General features: G+C 34.3%; 1 protein-coding gene and 1 pseudogene across 2 annotated transcripts; one reads left to right on the top strand and one right to left on the bottom strand.

The window, feature by feature from the left end:
* Nucleotides 1–12466: 12466 nt before the first annotated feature.
* Nucleotides 12467–12560, top strand: LOC128032982 (small nucleolar RNA R71; annotated as a pseudogene).
* Nucleotides 12561–23831: 11271 nt separating this feature from the next.
* Nucleotides 23832–25311, bottom strand: LOC105798400 (transcription factor SCREAM2). Of its 2 annotated transcripts, none has more exons than XM_012628449.2 (4): nt 24995–25311; nt 24570–24695; nt 24308–24481; nt 23832–24083 (listed from the first exon to the last, which is right to left on the bottom strand). In XM_012628449.2, the coding sequence occupies exons 1-4, from the start codon at nt 25070–25072 to the stop codon at nt 23985–23987; spliced, it is 477 nt and encodes a 158-aa protein (XP_012483903.1). In that variant the 5' UTR covers nt 25073–25311; the 3' UTR covers nt 23832–23984. The 2 variants fall into 2 exon arrangements, with proteins under 2 accessions (XP_012483903.1, XP_012483905.1); XM_012628451.2 differs by having other exon boundaries at nt 24308–24478.
* Between the last annotated feature and the right edge of the window lie 859 nt (nt 25312–26170).

Here is a 26170-nt window from a genome sequence, read left to right as displayed (position 1 = left end):
CTCAACTTAACATACCATTTTAATGTCCAAAAAACAACCAGCCAATGTGCCCATAATCGAAACCACAATTATATCCAACATCAACAACTAAAACATGTAAAAATTTATAAATTTCTAGCATAACATCTAATTCACTCACAATTCAAAACAAACAACAAGTGTTCAATTTCATACCATATTAATTGTACCAATGATACCTATTTACAATCTTAATAAAGTACCTAACAACTTAGTTTAGTATATTTTCATAATTTACCAAAACAACTTATACAGCCACATATACATGACACTACCCTAAGAGACACAAAAACTACCAACATCGATGGATAGTGTGAGCCGAAGGTTCGATCCGTCCAAAAGTTAGCAACAACGATCTACAAAACAAACCAAAAAAATGAATTAGCTTATAGATCTTAGTAAAAACATAGTGTATCATTAAACTTAACCAAAATTTAAAAACAACTCATATTTTACTTGATTCAAAGTTACCGAAGTGTAAATAGGGCACGTATGTGTAATTCAGGGCTACCGAAGTACAAACAGGGGCAAATAACTGCAATTCAGGGGTACTGAAGTACAAACAGGGGATAATTAAATATAATATAAAAATATATAAGTATAAATTCATTTAAATATTGAAATACTATGAATTTACCTCGACAACTAGAACGTAGAAATACTATCGACCTAATCCGTGATTTTCACCTTTCCTCGATTTAGATCCGGTTGAGATTTATCTTGGTCTAACTAAATAATTATATTTAATTAAGTATTTCAGTCAATCTCAACCTTCACTTCAATCCATACATCAAATTTATGCATAATTATAGTTTTGCCCTTTACATTTTAACTTTTACAATTTAGTCCTTAAGCTCATAATTTAAAATCTAAGCATTTTCATCCCTAGTCCATGCTAGTCAAATCCATGAAGAACCCATGTCAACTCATATAAACCATTATTTCAAAATTTTACCATGAATTTTATTGCTTTTACAAATAAGTCCCTAAATGAAATTTTCATAAAAAATCAGTTTACAAAACTTGTTTATTTAACAACAAGGATTCATATTCCTCCATTAAACCTCAAGAAACATGCAATAAAATTCATGGAAAAACCCTAGGCAAGATAGGTTAAACTACAACGATCCCGAAAACATAAAAATTATTAAAAACTAACCTCAAAACACCATCATGAAAGAGCTAGACATTACCGAAACTTCAAAGCTTTAAAATGGTGTTTTCTAACCCTAAAATTTTGGTGGAGAAAACAACAATGGATGATACCATCTTTTACTTTTCTTTTGATTAATTTTATTTATTAAATGACTATGTTAACCTTGACTTAAAACATCAAAATCATTTATTATTATGTCAATATTTTTCCACTAATAATAATGGTCTAATTTCCATATAAACCCCCTTAATTTAAAATTTCATAGCTAATTGATACCTTTAACTAATAGATCTTTACTTTTGCACCTGTTATGATTTAGTCCTTTTTATATAATTAAGCATCCAAACGTCAAAATTTGTTAACGAAATTTTTATACGACCTTACTAAAATTATATATACATTAAAATAATAAAATAATAATTTACTCGTCAGATTTATGGTCCCAAAACCAGAATTCTGATTTCACTAAAAACGGGCTGTTACAATAAGTCAAAAGAGAGAATGCATAGTTACTAAGGAAATTTTGTTTTTAAGGAGAAATTTTTACACTGCCTTTGCTGAAAAAACCATTGACATTTGAATCAGTTTTAGAAAAAGAGAAGATTGCTGAGAACGAAGGTATAAATTATTTTTCGAATAGCTAGGTAGTACAAGAAAGTTTTTTTTTTTACCAATGCAAGATGGGTGCATTCATGCATTTAGATGTATTTTGCTTGAGGACAAGCAATAACTCAGGTTTGGGGGTGTGATAAATCTTGTAAAGTGTTATATTTCATTCCTTTAGACCTAGCTAATTTCTTGTACTTAAGTACAGTTTGTTGCATTTAGGACATTTTAGTTAGCATTTTTAATATTGCATTAGGACTTGGACTATGTTGGAATTAAGTGCTTTTAATCGCTTGTGGTGGAGTTTATTCTCTTAGTGTGGCAGGAATAGGTTTTGAAACAAGAAAATAAATGGGTAAGCTTTGTCAGGGAAAAGTGCAGATAGTTTGCCAGCATAGATGTCATAGTAATGCCGAGAAGACCAGTGTAACATTTTCTGCGTAACAGTCCTAGTTCAAATTGAAATTGAAACTTGTACCAGATAAATCCCCCTAAGGGAGGAGAATATAATCATGAGTTGTTGGACGGCCCTATCCTAATCTATCTAAAAAACTGATGAAGGGGACTTCACAAACAACTACAAAAAAAGAGTGAGAGAAATCCTTAGGCATGAATTACGGTTTGGCTTCGTAAAGGAAAGGAAATCGAAGGCAGTCCTTCTTAGCCATCACAGGATGCTATGCTGCCAAAGTGTGGACTAGAAAAGCTAAAACTACTTTCCAAAGTTCTTCTGTTATTTCATTCGAATGATTGAATTGAAGTAAATGAATGCAATGTAAAATAATGTTTTGGTTTGGAATTTTATTTCCCAGCCCGTGATCTAAATCTCATAGGTTTGGGATTACTTTCAATGATACCTTAACTATTTTTATGGATATAATATTTATCTAATTTACTTTACTATTTCATTTGATTGTTTCTATTTCATAGTTAAAATAAAATGATTTCTAGACATAGAAGTTTGTTCGCATACTTAAAACTAATTCTAATTCTGAAAAGGTTGGATTGGTAGGATTAAAATTAAATGAAATGAGCAAGTATTCAATTGACACTTGTAGTCGACTCTAGAAATAGAGTCATGATCATACAGAAGATATCTAAAAAGCCTATAAATACAAGAAAGGTAACTTAAGGTTTTGCTCTCATGAGAGGCAGACCATTTTAAAACTCTTCTGTGCAGTAAAATAGATACGATTTTGCCAAGGGATTATTGATAATAAGGGTTGATTCTGGGTAATCCCGACCTTCAGAATCAACATTACTCTATCCTTATTCTCTGTCATACTAACTTTCTCACAACCTATTTAGTTGTTTATTGCCATTACATTTCTGCTTCCACTTTTTCCATAGCATTTCCAGTTATTCATTAATTCCACATATTACTTACATCATTACTCCACCAATTGCCACTACATGTTTATCATTGAATTTTTCTATAGCGTTAATCTCATTTTATTATAATAATTTGACCACTTTTGTGCCTCAATTTCATCTTCGTGGGAACAATACTCACTCATCACTTTATTACTTGAATCGATGTGTATACTTGCACAAAATCGTATATCATTTTACACGCGACATTTTTCGTTATCGCGACATCCTGGTTCGATGTCGCGATAACGAAACCTGGGTAGGTTGTCTTCTGTGTTGTAATATAGAGATGCTTTGTCCCAGCATTGAGATAATTTTCTCGATCCTTTGATACTAGATGAAGTGTTGCAACACGGGGACTTCGTGTTGCGAAACAGGCTCAGTTTTGAGTCAAATTTTCTCTCCTAAAGTGTCTCGATTACTATAAAACACACGAGATTTATTGTCTCCCTAATCTCTTTTTTTGTACCTCATCTTCTTGGTGACCAGATTTAAAAATTTTGGTTTCACCATTGATCCTCACGGTTAATTCATTCTTTCTAAATCAATGGTGGATTTTAACTTTGCTAAGAATGATTTTCCTAAGAAGATGGTTATCTCATAGCCTTCCTCAAAATCGAGCATCACAAAAACTATCGGGATTATGAAGTTGTGCACCTTGACCAACACATCTTCCAATACTGCTTTTGGATGCACTAAAGATCTGTCAGCCAACTGTAGTGTGATCTGAGTGTTTTTAAGGTCCTTTAGCCCATGTTTTTCTTATATAGATAGAGACATTAGTTTTAAGGTAGCTCCTAAATCACATAAAGGTTTACTAAAATGAATATCCACTATCTTTATAGGAATTACAAAAATTCCCAGGTCTTTTAGTTTTTGGGGAACTTGTTTAGATATAATCGCACTACATGAAGCGCTTATGTTAACTTGCTTCTTGTTTTAATTTTCCTACGCCTAGACATAATTTCTTTTAGTAATTTGGCATACTTAGGGACTTTCTCAATTAAATCAATTAAAGTCAAGTTAATGTTTAACGTTTTGAATAAGTTCAGAAAATTAAAAAAATCATCCTCATTCTGTCTTTGTTTTTCTTCCAACCGTGAAGAGAATGGTACTTTTGCGAGTACGGGTTCTTTAACTAGTTCATCTTCCGACTCAACTGTCGACTTGGCTATCTCCTCTGGTTTTGGTTCTTCATCAGCTTCTTGGGGGTCCTCTCAAAGAGTTTCAACATTCTCTTTGGTTTCTTCTTGTGTCAGGGTGTTTGGGCTATTCAGTACTTTCTTGGAGCAGAGCGCAATTGCTTTCACATACTCCTTCACTTCCCTTCGAGGATTATCTTCAATATATCTAGGAATACCAATGCCAATTTGTCTTTTAATGTCTCCCATCATATTCATCAATTGGATCATCTAGTATTATAGTCTAGTAAAGGTTTTCATAGAATTGGTGCACTCATATTGCACTTGTTTCACTTCCATCATCATAGATTGCATTTCCCCCTCGATCTGATCCAAGAGTTGACCACATATAGTACGGTCATTAAGGTTGGTCCTTTCCTGAGGCTTCTGTAAATAAGGAGGTTGATAATTAGAATTCTTAACCTGGTTAGAGTTATTACCTTCTCCTTGATTTCTGCCCTATCTCAAGTTCATGTAGCCTCTCTATCCCAGATTATAAGTATTCGAATAAGGGTTTCTAGCCCTATTCCCAATGCAATTCACATCCTCAGTAGGATTATTGATGTAACGGAAGAAAGGTTTGTCTCCTCCATATATTGATGACACATTGGATGAGGATTCTATATGGTTTAACCCTTCCACTATTTGTTGGTATCAACCATCATCTTGGACAGCTTTAATCGTGGATAACTTCTGGTCATATGTGTAACGTTTTGTTGGCCACTGGTAGGAATTCATTACTATACTTTCTATTAATTCATACACATCATCGTATGGTCTATTCATCAAGGGTCCTCCTGCGGCTCCATCTAGTCCTGGTCGTACGTGTCCGTCCAACCCATTATAGAACATTTGCAATTGTAGCCACCCAGGTAATTCATGGTGTGAGCATCTCTAAATGAGCATTTTAAAATGCTTCCAAGCTTCGTTAAAACTTTCTCCTTCTAATTTTTTAAAAGTTACGATCTCTTTTCTTAGTTGGACCATTTTGCTGATAGGGAAGAAATTTTTTAAAAACTTTCCTACAAGTTCATCCCATGTCGTGATAGATCCTGGTGACCCCATTATATTTGAAACTGTCACAAAGTTGAAGAAATCGTTTTAAATGCTTATTTGTGTCCTCCGTCACTATCCCTCAGACCGCCTTCGGATGTACTAACATCCAGAGTGTGAATACTAAACTAAAATATAGAATTATGAGGCGCTATTTGCAAGTATACGGGTCTAGTTGTAATATAGGTTTACAACGGAGTGGGTCAGTACTCCAAGGATCGTACCCAAGGGAGGCGAGCGCTAGATCAATTCTAACATAAACACTAAAACATTTAAGTAGTGCTTTCCATTCAATTATAGTACGAAAAATATAAAATAAATGATTTTTTGGGCATTCATAATATTAAAGATAAAACAACATAAAAAGATAAATTTCAAGAGATTAAAAACAGGAAGAATAAATCAAATATGATTACAGGTGATTAGCTTGCTTTAGTATCTCTTTCAAATTTTGTTTTCGGTTACTCGTCAAAAAACTAGTCACTACCCGAGACGAATCTTTCGATCTTCCACTAATATAACAAGTTAGCAAGAACTACTTATCTTCTGACCTCATAGTCCAGATTGATTTGGGTTTAAGGTGTTCACGGATGGGCAATACCAATTTTGGGTTAATTCCCACCTTGATGACTTTTCGGGGTTGTTAGGCCTAGGGTTTGTATCACGTTCTCCCTTTCCCAAATAGCTGATCTGTTGAGTAACCCTACAAAACAATTAACAGATCATACCTCCACTCACTAGTCCCCCATAAAAGGATTAGTTCCTCATGGAGTTCATAAACAATATATAATCGATGTAAAGAGAAAACATTGTAATTAAATAAAAAAACATAGCGTAAATGAAAGATCCTGATTGTATTGATATTAAGCGTAAATCCACATAGTTGAATGATTCCACAATTTAGATCTCTTGAAAGAAAAGAACGAAAAAAAACCCTAGAAACCTAATAAAGAAAACAAAACTAGTTTTAAAGAAACTACGTTAATGAAATATGTGTATAACATGTGCCAAAGAAGCCTATTTACAGCCTTCAGGTGGTCGTCATCCTTAACTTAAGGTCAGCATATGTTCCCGAGCTTTAAGTTTGATTGTGCAGACCAAAATGCCCCTACTTCATGTTTAATTTTCATTCCAAAGTCGATGTAGTGACACACCAGGACCTGTGTCATTACATAGCAACCGATATGCTCACCTGTAGCCATCTTCAGGAGTATGTCGCAACACGCTCAGTCTAAGTCGTGACATCGAAGGTAGATTTGAGTTTCGTTTATTATGTTCCCTATGTTGCAACATCAAACCTCTTGTGTTGTGACATAGCGTCCAGTATCAACCTAAAATGCCTTTTAATGGTCTCCTACACACTTACAAAGTACGTTAGCTCTCCCTTAGGCCTCATTTGGCCCTTAAGGTCAATAAGAGACTCAGTTTGCACATTTTATTGAATGTAATTAAAACTAAAGGAACATAACTAAATGTAATGAAAATGCTTGTATTCAGGCTCTTTAAGTGTGAAAACTAGTTTAATTTGCTACATCAAATTACAACAAATCAAACTCCCACACACTTAAGTCATTACTTGTCCTCAAACAACATAAACAAAGATGAAAAAAAAATATGACGACCCTTGAGAAAATATAATACAAGTATTGACTTTGGAGCATATGACTTAGGCATTTCATGTTTTACTAAAAACTTTAACATGATGAATAGAAAACTTACTACCTTTGACTTCAATCATCTAAGTTTAGTTGATTACAGTATTAAGGGTCTCACATATAGAAATCTATCAACAAATCATACAAGTACTTCAATTATCCGAGCAGAATACAAATAGTTATTTATGCACATGCCTAGTATGATGTCCATTCATGTATTAGGATTAGGTTACATAGGATATTTTGGCTTGTAACATTCTGAAGCTTAGGACAGGTATGGAATTTAAAAAATAATAAGCATCAAAAAAGGTTACAAACACGAGTTTGGCATATTGTATTGATCCCTATTCATCCCCCCTTAGTGACCCTTTCTCGTTCACCGCATTATTTCTCCTTCTCTCACATTCCTTATCTCTCCACATAAGAAATCATAGTATGACATAGTAACTACGACTAGCCTACGTGTTTTTTTGTGCACTAATGAACAAGTTTTTTCTATTTTTGTGACATTGTCACTTTTCTTTTTCAACTTATTTCACTTAGGAATGTTTTATGGCTTTTCAGGGGTTTTTTTCTACTCGTATGAACTTTTTTTTTTGGTTTTTCTTCTTGTTTTGCACTTTTAAGCTAACCTATAATTCCCATATCACACTATTCTTTCCTATTTCACTCTATTTTTACAAACTCGACCATGATGTATCCACTTAACCTTCAATACGTATAGCTAGACCTCTATAATCGTGCGATGCAGGACCAAAGTACAAGGCCAAATACAAATTGACGTGTTCAGGCTCAGGGCATATAATATGGTTCATCAAGAATTTGTACTAAAGGTGAAATATAATTAGGACAGCTTTTTGGCTCTGGATGTGTTGCAAACAAACCCCTAGGTCATCCCTAAATATCTCAACATGCTCAAATTTAATCAACCAAACAAATACAAATTCAACTATTTATCATGCGTACTAGCATGCTCGTTTAATTGTATTTTCTATATCACTTGGTACAGTTGATTGCTTAATTCCTATTTATAGTGTAACATATGGAACTTAGTAGTCTAATAAAAAAAATTTAAAACCACCTCTCTTCATGCCAAATTTATTCATAAACACAAGCAACCCATGTACATGCTCCTAGCCAATCACTTCTATTTCTTCAAGCTCAAGCAACCCATGTACATGCTCCTAGCCAATCACTTCTATTTCTTCAAGCTCAAGCAAACAAAAGATAAGAAAAATGAATGAAAATGAAGCAAATTTCCTAGTTTACCCTTATGCATTAGTTCACACATTGTCCTAAATGTGTAGGCCATAAATACATAAGGAAGGAAGTTACCAAAATGATCACGGTCGCTCTAATTTCTAATAGTGGGTCCTTCCCCTTTGATCGTGTTAGCTCAAATTTTTTGTGTCCCCTTCGTGTTGGGTTCCTACATAGGAAATTCAACAAAGTTCAACAAAAAGAAAAAATCTATTTATTATTCTTACTCCTACAAAGTCTAAATTAAAATCATCTAAAAATTAATACAAGTATAAAATTAAAATAGTTCAATCGTCCTCCTCATTCATCTCCTCACTCCCATCATTCTTCTCATCTTTTCCTTCCTTCTCGCTTTCATGCACTTCTTCTTGTTGTTCTGTATTCGTCAGCCCGAACATGTCAGCTGTATATTTGGGGACCCAAATGTCATTTTGCCTTGCAAATTCTTGGAATATTGATCATGACTCTTGCATCCACTATATCATCTAATCAAGATTTGGATTCCTACTTTCACCGATGTCTTGTTGAGTTAGTGTCAACCTCTATGATGAAGTCAGTGTAGCCATCACTTCTTGTTGTCATTTGTCCCAATCCTTGATTTGTTTGGATCGCAGTTTGATGTACTTTTGGAACAAGGTATCGCCAAAACTACTTTTGGAAGGTTTCAATGACTGCTCAATGGATGTTATAGGTACACCTACCTTTCTGAATAATGTCGTCACTAGATGGGGAAAGAAAACTCCCACCTTCTGGCTACCAATGTATCTTCTCATGTTATGATGAATCCATTTACCGATACATACGTGCTTTTTCTACAAAATTGCATAGAGTAACACTACTCTAAAACTATTAACGTTAGAAACATTTAAAGTAGGTACGATTCTTGTGCACAAAAATTGGATCCACATTTTGGCCTTAGGAAACATGATCGCTTGATGAAAGCATACTGGGACATTGGTACTTGCTTGATATTACCATTCACCCCTACCTTCAGTCAAGAACTTTATAATACTATCCATATTTATATCTCTGAAGTATTCTAGATGGTTTCATCAATGGAACCATTCTCGTAATATGGAGCATTATAAAAAAACGTATATGATTCAAGGGGTTACTCGTATTTTCTTCCCTTACACAAGTACCATATCCCACATATGGCCTTCAGTATTTCTAGACTTATGGTCCCGTAAAGACGCATAAAAACTCTTGAACAACGGGGACCATGTCATTCTCTTTCAGGATAGTCCAAAAATGGTCCCACCTATGATATCTAACTAAATGTCATATTTCCTTACACAAAACCATTAACGGATCAAATCCCCTCTCCTAACTAAGGTTTTTCCTTGAACTTCAGTAATATATTTCCCAATTTTTGGGTTTGCAAAATTAGGCGGTTTGGATCCATCGATGGTTTGGATTCATTGGTTCTTCTAACTTTTCTATGTGGAATTATATCTTAATACAATACTAAGCAAACAATTCCATGGAATAGTAAAAAAATTTGAATTTAGGAACCCTTAACCTTTAATATAAAATTGCATTTCTTTTGAATTCCTTGCTTTCTCCTGATTTTTCCATTCCTTGTTGCCTGGAATATGGTTAAAGAGTTTGCGAAAAATAAATAAAATGTTTAAGAAATTTAGGGTTTAAGGTTTAAGAGGTTTTGAAGGATTTGAAAGAATTTGGGGGGGTTAAGAGGTGTTTTAATTAGAAGTAGGTATGGTTTGAGGATATAAAATAGGGTTTTAAAGGGTTAAAAATCGTGTTAAATGAAGTTACGTGACTGGGTCGGATTAACCCTGCAAAAAATTGTAGCGATGTCGCGACACATGGGTTCCCTGGTAGACTAACTTTGTCGTGACACTAGGTTTGATGTTGCGACAAACGCTGTAGTTTCGAGGTGTGATAGAAACTGTGTGCTATGTCACGACATATTGGGGTGATGTCGTGACACTGACTCTGTTTCGACTAAAAATTTCAGTTGTATGGATGTTTTGATTTAGAGATGAACCTATATCAAATTAAATTCAAAATCTAAATTAGGTGATTAGTTACATATACAATAATTTACAAAAGTTAAGCAGCAATTCAACTAATTTTTCAGTTTTACTACCGGATTAATCCAACAGTGTCACTAATTCACCAATGGAGGATTTTCCTGTTCTATCGATATTGGTCCATCTTCCATCACGCCATTCCACCTTTGCCCGTTTGTCCCTTTCCTTAAACTTGTTTATTCTTTCTGTATGCATGAAAGGAAGTGCGTCCCGTGACTTGGGGATGTTAGAAATAAATAAATTTTTACGTTACTCCCCTAACTTCCTCCTATCTTCCTTGCTCGATTAATGACAACAATTAAACGTTTTTTTTTCTCACCACTGATTTTCATAGTTAATTTGCTTATCTATAAATCAATGGTGGACCTAGAAGTATATAGGAAGGGTCTTCCTGATAAGATTGGTATCTCACGATCTTCCCAAAAATCAAGTACTACAAAATCTACAAGGATAATAAAACTTCATACTTTGACTAACATGTCTTCCAGTACCCCTTTTGGATGTATTGAAGACCTGCCAACCAATTGTAATGTTATTTGAGTAGTTTTCAGATCCCCTAAGCTGAGTTTTTTAAAGATCGATAGAGGTATTAAATAAATATTAGCTCCTAGATAGCATAGAGATCTATTAAAATGAATTCTCCCTATCTCTATATGAATGGTAAAACTTCCCAAGTCTTAAAATAATCACGTTACAGGAAGCATTTATAGTAACTTGTTCTCCTACCTTACTTTTTTTATGCCTAGCCATCATTTGCTTTAAAACCTTAATGTATTTGGCAACCTTTTCAATTAATTCAATTAAAGGTAGGTTTAACATTTAATGTTTTAAACAAGTTTAGGAAACTTAGAAATTCATCCTCATCCCAATTTTGTTTTTATTCTAGTCTTGAAAGGAATGAGATTTTTGCAACTGCAGAATCTTTAGTTATTTCCCTCTCTATCTCTACTGTCGATGTGATTACCTCCTCTAATTATGGCTTATTTTCTCTTCTCCTACCTTAATTTTGTTACGCCTAACCATCATTTACTTTAAAAACTTAGTGTATTTGGCAACCTTTTCAATTAATTCAATTAAAGGTAGGTTAACATTTAATGTTTTAAACAAGTTTAGGAAACTTAGAAATTCATCTTTATCCTGATTTTTTTTATTCTAGTCTTGAAAGGAATGGGATTTTTGGAATGGTAGAATCTTTAGTTATTTCTTTCTCTACCTCTACTATCGATGTGATTACCTCCTCTAATTCTGGCTCATTTTCTGTTTCTAGGGGTACTTCTTGAGGGTCATCATTCTTCTCCCCAATTGTCTCTAGAGTAGTAGTTTCTGGGCTACTCAGCACTTTGCCCGATCGGAGTGCAATTGCTTTCACATACTCCTTACGTTCTCTCCGTGGATTATCTGCCGTGTTGCTGGGAATACTTATGCCAATATGTCTTTTGATGTCATCCATCATGATCATCAATTGGCTCATTTTATCTTCGAGTTTAGTTAATGTTCTTATTGAATTGGTGCACTTAGACTGCACCTGTTGGACATCAGTTCCTATTGACTTTATTTGTCCCTCTATTATGTCCAATCGTTGCCCACCTGCAGTATGGTCATTTGGGTTGACCCCATCTTGGAGTTTCTACAAATAAGGAGGTTGGTAATTAGTGTTTTTAACTTGATTTAAATTAGTACCTGCTCATTGGTTTCCACTCATCTCAGACTCGGGTGATCTTTCTAGCCAAGATTATATGTATTCAAATAAGGGTTTCCATCCATGTTCCCGACGTAATTTACATCCTCAGCTTGGTTGTTGATATAGTGGAAGAGTGGTTTGTTCCCTCATGCTCGTGAATAGCTAATTGACGGTGTAGAAGAGTGGTTTGTTCCATCCATGAATTGACGATGTAGAAGCTAATTTCATACGGTTGAGTCTATCCACTAAATATCAGTACTTCTCATCCTCTTGAATAGCTTTTATCGTAACCGGTTTCTGAACATATGTAAATCGTTCAATTGGCCACTAGTAGGAGTTCAAGGGCTCCTTCTGCTGCTCCATCTAATCCTGATCGTGCATTTACATACAACCCATTATAAAATACCTGTAGTTACATCCACTCAAGAAATCTATGGTGCGGGCATTTTTGAATCATTCTCATGCCTTATAGAACCTTACTCCCTCTATCCATCTAAAAACAACAATCTCTCTTCTTAGTTTCACTACTTTTCTGATTGGGAAAAATTCTGTAAGAACTTTCTAGCGAGTTCATCCCATGTCATGATAGATCCTAGCGCTTGCGAGTCTAACCAAGAAAAAGCAATATCAATCAAGGGGAAGGGGAACAATCGAGGACGAATAATGTTATCAGTGACCCCGTTATACTTAAAAGTGACACAGTGTTGAAGGAACCATTTTAAATGTTACTTAGGGTCCTCTGTCATAGTGCCCCTAAACTGCAGATTGTTTTGGACCATTTTAATCATAGTCGATTTTATCTCAAAATTATTAGCTATAATTGTCGGTCTTGTTATACTTTCATAAACCATGTCCAAACTTGGTAAGGCATAACCCTTTAAAGTTCTTTCGTCCTGTGCCATATGTACATTCTCGAATAACTGTGGTACTGGTGAGTTTCCTAGAATGTTACCTTCAATGTCACCAAATAGTGGGTTTTCAGGTGGAATGTTTACTGTGGCTGGTGGTGCTTGTTCTTGCATCTGTTGATGTTGTTGTTGTTGTTTGCAATATCTTAGGATTATTCTCTCTGAATCTGTGGGTGCTACAATAGTTGTGCCCATTGTACGAGTCATACACTAAACTTAGAAAGATAAAGTCAGTAGCAATAAAATAAAGTCGTATCTATAACTTAAAAATTTCCTAATTATTCTTTCTAAATGCAAAAATTAAGATTAACCTAATGACGTTGCCCCCTTGGCAACGACGCCAACAACTTGGCTGCCTCCGGATGTACTAATGTCCAGATTGTGAATCCTACACTAAAATGTAGAATTTAGAGGTGGTATCTGCAAGTATACGAGTCTAGTTGTAATATAGTTTTACATCAGAGTGAGTAAGTACTCTGAGGATCTTACCTAAGGGAGGAGGGCGCTAGATCAATTCTAACCTAAATACTAAAAGATCTAATTAGTACTTTCCATTCAATTATAGTATGAATAATATAAAATAAAGAATTTTTTGGGTTTTGATAATAAGAAAACTAAAACAAAGATAAAATTTAAGAGATTAAAAAAAGGAAGAATAAATCAAATTTGAATAGGTGTGATTAGCTCACTTCGGTAATCTCCATCACTGTCATTTCGAGTTCCTCGTCAATCAACTATTCGCTACCCTAGTAGGATCTTCCGATCTTCCACTAACATAACGAGTTAGCAAGAACTACTTATCTCCCGACCTCACAATCCATATTGGTTTAAGGTTAAGGTGTTCATGGATGGGCAATACCAATTTTGGGTTAATTTCCACCTTGATGACTTCTCAAGGTTGTCAGGCCTAGCATTTGTTTCAAGTTCTCCCTTTCCCAAACAACTGATCCATTGAGTAACCTTACAAAATAGTTAACATATCATACCTCCTTCTTGCTAATCCCCCATAGAAGGATTAGTTCCTCATGGCGTTCATAAACAATATATAACTGATGTCTTGATATTAAGCGTAAATCCATAGAGTTGAATGATTCCACAATTCAGATCTCTTGAAAGAAAACAACAGACAAAAACTCTAAAAACCTAAGAAAGAAAACAAAAATAATTCTAAAGAAAGAAACTAGGTTAATGAAATGTATGTATAACATGTGCCAAAAGAGCCTATTTATAGCCTTCGGGTGGTCATTGTCTTTAATCTTAGATCAGCTGATGTTTCTGAGCTTTAAGTTTAATTATGTAGACTAAAATACCCTTGCTTCATGTTTAATTTCCATCTCAGAGTTGATGTCGCGACACACCAAGACCTATTTCGCGACATTGTAACCAATATACTCCTCTGAAGCCATCTTCAGGGGTATGTTGCGACACCCTTAGTCTGTGTCGCGACATCGAAGGTAGACTTGAGTTTTCTTCATTATGTTCCTTATTTTGTGACATCAAACCTCCTATGTTGCAACATAACATCCAGTATCGACCTAAAATGCCTTCTAATGGTTTCCTACACACTTACAACGTACGTTAGCTCCCTTAGGCCTTATTCGGCCCTTAAGGTCAATAAGAGACTCAATTTGCACATTTTATTGAATGTATGAAAAACTAAAGAAATTTAACTAAAACGTAATGAAAATGCTTGTAATCAGGCTCTTTAAGTGTGAAAACTAGTTTAACTTGCTACACCAAATTATGACAAATTAGCCTCTAAATTGCAAATTGTTCTTGATAATTTGGATCATTGCTTGTTTGATATCAAAATTATTAGTCGTGATGGTTGGCTTTCTTATACTTCTTGAACCATCTTTTGACTTGGTAGCACGTAATCCCTTAAGGTTCTTTCTTTGCGTCCCATATGTATATTTGGGGTTAGCTATGGTGGTGGTGGTAGATTTTTTTGGGTTATTATTATTAATTTTGTCAAACGGGTTGTCTCGTGGTGGCAAACTGCCTGTAACAGGCGGTTGGTTCTGCATTTGCTGTTGCTGTTGATGTTGATAATTCCTACAAATTATTTTTTCTGGATCTATGGTTGGGTCTATAGGTGTTCCCCTACTATGAGTCATACATTAAACCAAAAAGAGAATAAACGATGTTAACAATAATGAGAAAAAATAAAACCGTATCTCTGATTTAAATATTTCCTAACTATTCTAATAAATGCAAAAATTAAAATCAATCTAGTGATGTTGCCTTCTCGAAAATGGCGCCAACAACTTGATCGCCTCAAGACGTACCAACATCCAGAGTAAGAATCCTATACAAAATATATCAAATAGGGGTATCCACAAGTATACGAGTCAGGTTGTAATATAGTTGCAACGAAGTAGGTGAGTACTCTGGGAATCGTACCCAAGGGAGGCGAGCACTAAATTAATCCTAACCTAAGCACAAATAGAGCTAATTAGTACTTTAAATAAATTATATCATGAATAAACATAAAGAAATATTTTTGGTATTTTTATAAATAAAGAATAAAATAATATAAAGGTAAGACTTTGAGAAATTTGATATTGAAACTAGATCAGATCTGATCATGAGTGATTAGCTCGCTTGGGTACTCATAACTAACTGTTGCTTCGGGTTCCATGTTCAATCAACTAGTCATTACCTTAGTAGGATCTCTCGATCCTGTACTAGAATAACGAGTCAGCAAGAACTACTTATCTCTCGACCTCACAATCTAGACTGGTTCAGGGTTAAGGTGTTCACGGATAGATCATACCAATTTTGGGTTAATTGTCACCTAGATAAATTCTTACGGTCTTCAAGCCTAAGGTTTAAGTTCTTCCTTTCCCAAACAACTAATCCGCTAAGAAAACCCTGCACAATAATCAATTGCTCATACCTCCACTTGCTAACCCCCTATAAGGGGATTAGTTCCTCATAGATCTCAAAAACATAATAAACTTGATGTAGAAAATAAACATTAATAAAAATCAAGAGACGAAGGTTTAAGAGAATCCTGAATTAAGTTGATTGAAGCACAAAATCCATAAGGAGTTGATCACGTTCTACAAAACAGATCTCCTGACAAATGCAAATAACAAAATTGAAAAGAACTTAGCTTAAGACAAAGGAATAACTGAGCCTAAAATTACAAAAAAAATTACAAAGAAAATTACGGTTGTTGTCGTCCTCAATGTTAGGTCAACTATCGCTCTCATGTCTTAATATTTGATTGTGCAGACCAAATTGCCCTTGGCTCGTAAGTTCTTCCAGTATAGGTTAGTGTCGTGACATCCAAGGTAGCGTACTCATACTTAGGGTAGCTTCAAGGGTGTGTCGTGACATCCCTTGGTTGTTTCGCGACACTAAAGATAGTCTTGGAATTTTCGCTCTCTACTCCCTATGTTGCAACATTAAACTCTCCGTGTTGCAACACATTAATCAGTATTGAGTTGGTACACCCTCTAACAGTTTCTTGCAGACTCACAAAGTATATTAGCTCACCCTTAATCCTCATTCGAGCCCTAAGGTCAATAAAAGACTCAAATTACATTTTTAATTGAATGTAAATGAAATTCTAAAAACTCAAATAAACATAATAAAAATGCTTGTATTCAAGCTCTTCAAATGCGAAAACTAGTTTAATTTGCTACACCAAATTATGATAGATTACATACGCGAGTCACTGCCAAGCTCACTTGGTAAACCAACCAAAGTACAGACTAGAAATACTTGAGGTGTGACAATTATTCTGCCAAAATTTTCAGAACTTATTTCTAGGTGCACATTCTTTTTTCAGGAATAACAATTCTATCAGTTTCTATAAGAGAGAGATTTATTTTCCTACTATATTATTCAATCCTAATATGATTTTCAATTATTTCCCAGTATTATACGAGTTTCAAATGTCACATCACATTAAAATATATACATACTACTATAATGGGCCAAAGTACAAAGCCCATGACCATTGCATCAGATGCATCCCATGGAGGTCTCCAAATTAGATGGGGATCATTTAGCCCACGAGAACTGACTCTATTGAAAGAGCTTTTGGAGAAGCTTGTCAGATTGAAGCCTCGGTGGCCCAATAATGCAGATTTGGTAAGATAAGCTCCTTAGAAAATATGGGAACTAATATTAGAAGATTGAGGAGAATCATATCTTATAAGATTTTATTTTATTTTATTATGTAAATTGATTATGTAATCATGTAAATCCCTAAATTTAAAGGTTAGGCTAATCTCGTCCATTGATGTAACTTGATTTAGACCATCAGTTTTGGGGAAGCTCAAATAGAAATGGAGTGTGTTTCCCTCACTTGTAAGTCATTCCATTCTTTATTGTATATTGAATTCTAAAGAGTAATAGAATTCTTTGAGAGCATTTACTCAAACACCTCTCATGTATTGTTTTCTGTGGCTTTCTGTTCTGTTGTGCTTTCTTTTGGCTAGAGTTGCTTCCACTATATGAATTGGTGCCTTGGAGAATTCTAGTTGAATCCTTACTTTGTGGTGGTTAGGATGACTTAGGTGTGTTTGATCGAAAGGATCACCTAAGGCCGCACGAAACACAAGACTAAAGTTCTAGCCCCGTAACAAGTGGTATCTGAGCTTTGGTTACAAAGGCACTGTCGAGATGTCGAAAGAAGTTGCTGAAAAAAAGTGCACCAGAAAACTAGTCATTTGGAAGGATATGTTGTTGGTAACATAGGAACGAGTGGATAAACTCGAAATGTCCATAGTGAATATGAAGGGGTAAGACAATATGCTTGGTGAGCGCATAGATGATTTGAGGGAGAAGTCTAGGGACTTTGTGATCATGTATCTCACTTGCAATAGGGATAGTGTGTAAGAGTTGTTGAATTCCCATAAGAAGAAGTTGATGGAGAGGAAAGATGCTCTCGAAGCCATGGTGATGGCTTTGAAGAAGGAAACAATGGCCACGATCAACCATAGGGAATGGAGTGTCGAGTGCAACACTGAACTGTAAACATGTCTCGAAGCCGAAAGAGTTTGCGGGGACAAAGTCTGCATGCAGTGTGGATAATTTCTTGTGGAGGATAGAGCACAACTTCTTTACTAAAGGCATCATGGAGGATGTGAGTAAGGTAAATACTAATTCCATGTTTCTTACTGATTTTGCACTTTTATGGTGGCGAGGCAGGTCCACATATAAAAGGCATTGTGAGATTGAGATGTGGGAAGAGTTCCAACATGAGTTGAAGGGACGGTTTTATCCAGAATTTGTCGAGGAGGAAGCTCGAGAAAAGTTACGATGGCTTACACAACAAGGCATAGTGGGGGAGTATGTACGAGAGTTCAAGGAACTCATGCTCCAAATTTCAGATGTGACCGAGAAAGGGGCATTACTTGTCTTCAAGAATGGTTTAAAGCCGTGAGTCATACAAGAATTAAAACGAGGAGGTTTCCAAGAGTTTTCAAAAGCTCTAACGGTAACAGAGTCTGTGGTCAAGCTTGGTTTAGGGAAAGACAAGCTTTGGTATTCCAAGTCTGAGGAAAGGGGCACATGTGAAGGGAATCACGAGGAAGATGATGACATTGGCAATGACAATGATGGTGGTAATGGGAAACCATGAGTTGGGAAGAAGAAACCCAACAAAAAAAGGGGAAAGATCAAATGCTTTCTTTGCGACGAGCCATATTTGTTGAAGAAATGTCTGAAGAAATCTGCACATTCAAAGAAGGACAAGCCAGAAGGTAAGGCCATGAGACCTTGTTCAAGCGTAAAGGGTGTCAAATCCAAAGAGACCGAAGGTGAGAAAAAGCCAGTGGAGTGCTTCTTTTGTTAATGGTCCGCATAGGTTATGGAAATGTCCAAAGAAGTCTACCATCGAAAGGGATGATGTATTAGACAAGGAGCCCAAGAAGTTTGGTTTGAGCAAGGGAAAAGTTGAAGCCAAGAGGGCAAAGAGGAGCAAGAAGAAGCGAGTAAAGTGCTTCTTGTGTCGTCGTCTGCATGAGTTGTAAAACTGTTCAAAGAAAATTGTGGTAAAAGAAAAGGCAACATCGGAGCTTGTTGAGTCATCAGAGGGGCTTCCACCCAAGGAAGAAGTGATTTTGTCATCAAACTTAGGGGAAAAGTGATGAAAATAATGAAGCTAGGACCAATGAGGCTCAATTCAAGTCAAACGACAGAGTTGGCCAAGTCGTCAGTAAGGCTTCCACCTATGGAAAAGGTGAGTTCTGCATCGGACTTAGAGGAAGAAGTAGCAATACAAACTTTGAAGCTAAGATCAATGAGGCTCACTTCTATTGACAAACCGGAGGACCTACCACCTTTGGGAAAGGTGGGTTGTGCATCAAACTCTGGAAAAGTAGTGATGCAACTTGGACAGTTGACCCGAGTAAATGCGACAAGTAAGGTAAATTCCGAACACTGTGGTAGTGTTTTGCATTCTAACTTGTTGACTTGACAAGAACGTAGGGACCCTTTCAATGTTCTTAAGTAAGGAAGCCAAGGGACTATGGGCAATTCGAAGCCAAGTGGTGTGAATCAAGAGTATCCCATTCAAAGTGAGTCCGAATGTGGGCAAGAGAGAGCCGTGGCTTCTTGCCATCGAGATGTACCAATGAGTGGGATGGTTCAAGATAAGAGACGACGAAAGCCGAGGCAAAATTTCCAAAGGAAGGAAAAGGCTAAGGCGTCAAGATGAGACTGAGGCAAGTCAAGTCAGTGTCATTTTGAAGGCACAACGAGGGCGTTACAAGAATGGGTGAGGGAGACTGTCATGGGCCAAAGTGCAAGGCCTATGACCATCGCACCAGATGAATACCATGGAGGTTTATCAATTAGATGGGGATTATTTAGACCACGAGAACTGGCCCAATTGAAATAGCTGTTGGAGAAGCCTGTTAGATTGAAGCCTGGGTGGCCCAATGATGTAATTTGGAAAGATAGGCTACCTTGGTAAATATGAGAATTAATCTTAAAATATTTAGGGGAATCATATCTTATAAGATTGATTTGATTTGATTATATAAATTAATTATGTAATCTTGTAAATCCCTAAATTTAATGGATAGGCTAATCTCGTCTGTCAATGTAACTTGATCTAGACCACGATTTTAGGGAAGCTCAAATATAAATGGAGAGCCTCCCCCTCACTTGTAATTCATTTCATTTTCTATTGTATCTTGAATTCTTAAAAGTAATAGAATTCTTTGAGAGCGTTTATTCAAACACCTCTTGTGCATTGTTTTCTATGGCTTTCTGTTCTGTTGTGCTTACTTTTGGCTAGAGTTGCTTTCGCTATATAAATTTGTGCCTTGGAGGAATTCTAGCCGAATCCTCACTTATGCTGGTTAGGCTGACTTATGTGTGTTTGATCGAAAGGATTGCCTAAGGTTGCACAGAACGTGAGACTAAAGTTCTAGCTCCGTGACACTACCACCCAGGTTGCCCGACAATGATGGATTTCACAATCTAATTCTTCTGTCATCTCGGGTTGCTCAGCAATGATAATTGTTAGCATAGGTACGTTCTACCACCTCAGGTTGCCCGACAAACATGGTTTCAAATCATTATACCTAACCTTATGGTATGCTAACTATATCTGACTCTGCCCAAATAGCTAATAGGGTAACTAATTTTAGATTACATTATATAACTAATTCACATATCGTCATTATCAATTCACGTATATATATTACCAATACTACATAGCATAGTTCAATCCATTTTCATATCACATATCATGTATCAATTAAATCATGCTATTTTGTATTTTTTCAATTCAGTCCAATTTCTCAATATCCAATATCAATCATAACGTATCAATTCATGCAACAATTATGTACTTACCTCAATACTCAATCATGCAAATTAAGATGAATATACAAACAAATATATATATTGATCTCAAATCATACAAGTACAAACCAAATCCTTACATCTTTCATCGATGACTCTCACTTTTCCTTTCTCTCTCGACATCGTCTTAGCTATGTACGTTAACTTAGTAAATAAATTATATCAAATTTCATTCGATTCATGGAGTTTACAAGCTCCCGTGATCATAAATCTTTAAAGGTTACAAGAAAAGGGCTTAGTTACCTTAAACAATTGATGGCCAAATGTTCAATGGAGTTTGAAGCTTCTTTTGCTTCTAAATAATGGTGGATGATAAAGAATATAACGAATTATCATCTTACTTAAATAAATTTTATCATACCTTAATCTTCTATTAATCAAACTTAGTAATTTCCAACATCATCATCCACTATCTATTACTTATTATTGGTTTATTTATCATTTTAATCCATTCAATAATTGCTATCTAGGTCCCCAAGCCTTTTCTTAATTAAAACTCAATAGCGATTGGACTTTTATAATTTAGTCCTTGAACTTTAATCAACTACTTTTTCGGGTAAATTACTTGACCAAACTTCAATACAGTTTTATATTAACTCCGTAAATATTCCTATTTTATATTTATAGACTTGATTTATGGAAATGGGGTTCCGAAATAGCATTTTCCAACACCACTAGAAATCAGGTCATTATAGAGGTGACCTCCATGGCTACTACTATTATTTGGGGGAGGAAGAATGAGGTTGATGGGAATTTTTCTTCCATATAAAAAGGCTTACAAATGGGCCCAAGGCCCAAGCCTAATTTTGTTAAATTGTGGTCCAATTCTTTAATATGAGCTGTGGGTGATCCAAATTAATTTTAATATTAAATACCATATTTAAATATTATTTTCATCATAAAAGCCTCGAGAATTGACTAAATTACCTTTATGACAAATTTATCATTTTACCCATTTTGCTCTTTTTCATTATTTCTTCCCAAAATTTGATACTTAATCCAAACCAAATTCATCATTAATATTTAAGTCTTAATATAAGTCCTTGATTTGTGAGAATTAAAATTTTTTGCTTTATGGGTGAAAATGAGAAATTACAATTTAGTCCCTATATTTTCCACTTTTTCCCAATTCAGTCCCAAAAGTGATTTTCATATCATCAAATCATGTTCCAATTTATTTCATGTCCAATAATCCATAATGATTCATATTTTCCTCTTTTGGATGAATTCGCACCTTAGTCCTCATACTTTTCAAAATTTACGATTTGGTTCTTTTTGTCATATTTCACCTTAACAACTTTTTCCATTTAATTCATTCTCCAATATCAAATTCATTTCATAAATCTTCTTTTTTGCATCATTACATAAATTTTTTTCACAATTTTCTCAATATTCGAAGCCGAAATTATGCCACGTGTCATATTGAAGTTTTTAGGACATTATAAGAATAATATGCATAAAGAATATATTCAAATAGCTCAAGATAAGTCTTGAATTTTCAAGGTATAATTCCATTTTAGCCTGATTCGACTTGATCTAATCCATTAAACATGGGAAGTTGATTGCTTTGATAAAAATCCAAGTCAATCTCCAAAACATGTTGCTATGTGTAGTTTAGGTATCAAGGATGGGTGAAAAATCGTCCACTGTGATAGCAGGAATCACAATCCAATGAATTTTGTTGCCAAAATTTGTCAACACAAAGATGACAAGTTTTCTGAACATATAGTGCTACTACAAATTGGCACTGGTTTGGGCACTCCTCAAAAATTGCCTAAAAAATCTCCCCTGTAGCAAATTCTTTATGTTTTTTTTTATTTTCTCTTCTATTTTTTTTGTATTATATGTATTAAAAATGGAAATAATATATATAAAGTAAATTATATATATTTTTAAATTTCTGGAAATTTTTTATATATTTTTTAATTTTTTTAGATTTTTCTAATTTTACGGATTTTTATGTTTTTTGTAATTTACATATTTTTAAAATATTTCTAAATATTCTATATTTTTCTTATTTTAAAATTTTTGATATTTTTCTAATTTTCTTCTATTTTTTAAAGTTTTCCCAATTTATTTTGATTTTTTAAATTTATTTCACACAAAAATATGTCGTGTGACGTGGGTCGCTGGGAGCGTGCCACATTAGCTTCTTTTAATGCTGTTAATGGTTAGAACAACGCGATACACGGTTAACTAAATTGATGCAAAAAATTCTTTCAATACCAAACTGATAATTAAGTGCAAATTTAAAAAGTAAATGATTTATTATATTTCACACTCAGTACAACAAAAATTTTGTCATAATCATTTAATTTAATTTCTTTTTGTGTAGGGCTGTTGAAGTCTAGTTACCCATATGATTGTTGCGTCATTATATATCTTTGGAAGTATGATTTGTTATGAACAAAATTATCAAAGAAAATTTATAGATCAGTTTACTTGTTGAATTTTCTTATGAGTTTTGGTTCCAAAAAGCTATAACTATTAGCGGTTTAATTAGGCATGGTCCCAACCAAGTAGGAAACTAAATTTATTATGTATATGTAGCCCGAAAAGACCATCAGTATGTATAAAAGCAGCTGTTAAACTTGAAAAAGTTACTGTGAAGGCCAATAAACTAAATCCTTTTGCATGTTGCAATATCCATGCATGGCAACTACATCTACTGCACCAATGAGGAAAAAACAAAATCTTCTGAACATTTCATAATAAGTTATAATAATCACTTTTTCATCGTCTTTATTGAAAATCTTATATGAATATATATATATGGTCCTACCCCTAATTTAGATGCATCGTTTTCTTATATAACCTTGATGTTTATTTTCTTCTTTAACAAGCACTATTGATTGTAAGTGGTGAAATTTTACGAGCAACTTTCTTTTTAATCTTCACAAGAAGAAGCTTTAGACTTAATTACTTTATCCTTTTTACTAAGGGGCTTTTCTTTTTTCTTTTTGGATCAATTACAGAAAGAGATACTAGACTGGAATTAGCACACAATAAACTAATAGAATCTGGATTTAGTCCAATTAATTCATGCATGCGGTTATCCTTAAAAGGTAGATCTCGTATTACATTTTGGTAAACTTCACTCAATATTTGAGATTAATTTTTGATTAAACGACATTGCCAATAAGGTACATATGAAAAAAACAAAAGCATGAAAAAGAAAGTTAATAGATAACAACAAAAAATCCATTTACTCCTGTTGATCAGTACCCTCACTCCAATTCTTAATAGCTTGCAACACTGCTTGTTTCACCACTTGTGCATCAATAGATTCACTTTGTTCTTCATTCTGCCAAAAAAAAATTGAAAGCAAAATATATATTATAATGCAATCCATAGTTCTACATTAACAAAATCATACTCAGATAACTCGAGAACAATGAATCATGGTTTCAAATCTAGTCTGAAGGATAAGAAAGAACATATATATAATTTATATCAGATCGTTGTGATGATTCTTTAACCTAAATATACACATATAATTTATGTATGAAGATAAATTCAGATGCTTACTTCTCCACCAACTGCTTGTAACCGAAAGCTATCAGTGCAAGAAACCCTAGCTTCAAGAATATTAAGACCCAGTTCTTCAAAGGCTTCCAATAAAGAAACAAGCAGACCAGGGCAGCTCTTTTCTGAAAATACATTGATAAGAAAACCCTTCTCTAGTGTTTCTACTGTAACCTGCTATGTTGAAAAAAAAACATATAATACAGTTTAAGTTGAAGTTGAAACCAAAAATAAAAGGAAGAACAAATATGAGAAAATTAATTACCATAGGCAATGGATTTTGATCATTTGAAGTTTGTGCAGCTGATATACCTTGATTCAATCTTTCTACTTTCTGTTTTAGCTCTTCAATGTACTTTGATGCATCCACAATGATTGTTGTTTTATTCACCTGCCATGCCATGTAATTTTACAATTAAATTTGGGGGGGGGGGGGTAACATAAAGTTTTCTTCCTCTTGCTTTCTTTTCCCTTTTCTCTTTTCATTAATTTCAGAAATTTAAACACAAGCTAGATTATGAATATTCAATGAAAGATAGCATATAGGAGGAGTATCCCTTATAGCTCCAATAAGAATAATTGAAAACCAATAAGAAACAGTGGCACACAAAAGAAGACTGGTGAATAGCAATGAAAGCAAATTAAGGGGGGCTTAGAAGGGTTATGGAAAAATAGATATAGAGAAATTACAGCATGAGAGTTTGTAATGGAACGAAGAAGTTGAAGCTTCTCATGCAGTGCTGCTCTCTTGTGCTCCCTAGAAACCATTTTCTTTTCTCTTTTTTGTGTATAATTTTTATATAATTTCTCTCTTATATCTTTGAACTTTTTTGCTCTATTATCTATTATCCCCTCTTCCTCTTCTCCTCTCTTTTTAATTTTTTATTTCTCTTTGCTTTTCAACTCTCTGCAATGCTCTGAGAGGCTTTTTTATTTTTAGAAGGGATGAGCTCTCAAATCTGTAGGATCCTACTATTTGCTTCCCACATGAATGCCTCAGTTTCTTACCACCATAATATAATATAGATTCCATCTCATTTTACCACATTGCCCTTTCTAATTTTGTTAATATATATTATTGCATTTTATGTGATAATTATGCTATCCAAACCTGCGTTATCCGGATTCGTAATGAGTGTTTGTATGGATATCATAAATTTTTTTAAAAAATTTGTTTTATATATTTTGAGTTTTATACGTTCGTTTACGTTTATTTCAAAGAAAATGGACAATTCAAGAATATGGTCCCAAAGAATTTTTAAAGTTAAATCCTACCTTAGGCAACCTTGCAAAGATTATATAGGTGTTTTGGATGTATGAGATGTTTACATTTAGTAGAAACTTAAAAGCCAATGATGCACAAAAACACCTAAGGAAAGCATCAAAACTCCATATAACTTTTGGTTTTTTAATTTGGCCGACCAAAAAAAGAAACTTAAAAGCTTTATAGCAATATGCATTACACATTATGTATTATTTTGAAAGTTTTCAACTAACATAAAATTATATCAAAAATATATTTATAATGATTTAAGCTTTATTTAGGGATCGATTTCAAGCATGATCAAATATATAATTTTAACTAATAATCATGTGTACGTAATTAGTAATATTCACTATATACAAAATTTTATATGTTGTTTTTCTTTTATTTTCATAGCAAAGAATCATACTAGTCCCATAGTCTTGATTGTGCATGTATATCACTTGCCTTCTAGGAAAGTTATCTTCAAGTTCCTAGATAATTAATTAGTTTGGATGAAAAACATAGACTTAATTAATTGTGGTAGTTTCACAATATATTTTTAAATAGTTCCATATAGCTAAATAGTTTGATAGTTTTATATTCTTAGATTTAGGGATCAA

This window comes from Gossypium raimondii, chromosome 9 (assembly GCF_025698545.1).
Source record: "Gossypium raimondii isolate GPD5lz chromosome 9, ASM2569854v1, whole genome shotgun sequence".
In the NCBI taxonomy this organism is placed as follows: Eukaryota; Viridiplantae; Streptophyta; class Magnoliopsida; order Malvales; family Malvaceae; genus Gossypium; species Gossypium raimondii.
The sequence above is the reverse complement of the archived record's forward strand: the minus strand, read 5'-3'. Positions and strand labels throughout refer to the sequence as shown.

Excerpts from the sequence above, each read along its gene's own strand:
- LOC105798400 (XM_012628449.2), bottom strand. The coding sequence starts at position 25,072 with ATGGTTTCTAGGGAGCACAAGAGAGCAGCACTGCATGAGAAGCTTCAA. Across the intron at positions 24,696-24,994 it reads CCATTACAAACTCTCATGCT|GTGAATAAAACAACAATCAT; the intron begins GTAATTTCTCTA and ends ATGGCATGGCAG. Across the intron at positions 24,084-24,307 it reads TACAAGCAGTTGGTGGAGAA|AATGAAGAACAAAGTGAATC; the intron begins GTAAGCATCTGA and ends TTTTTTTGGCAG.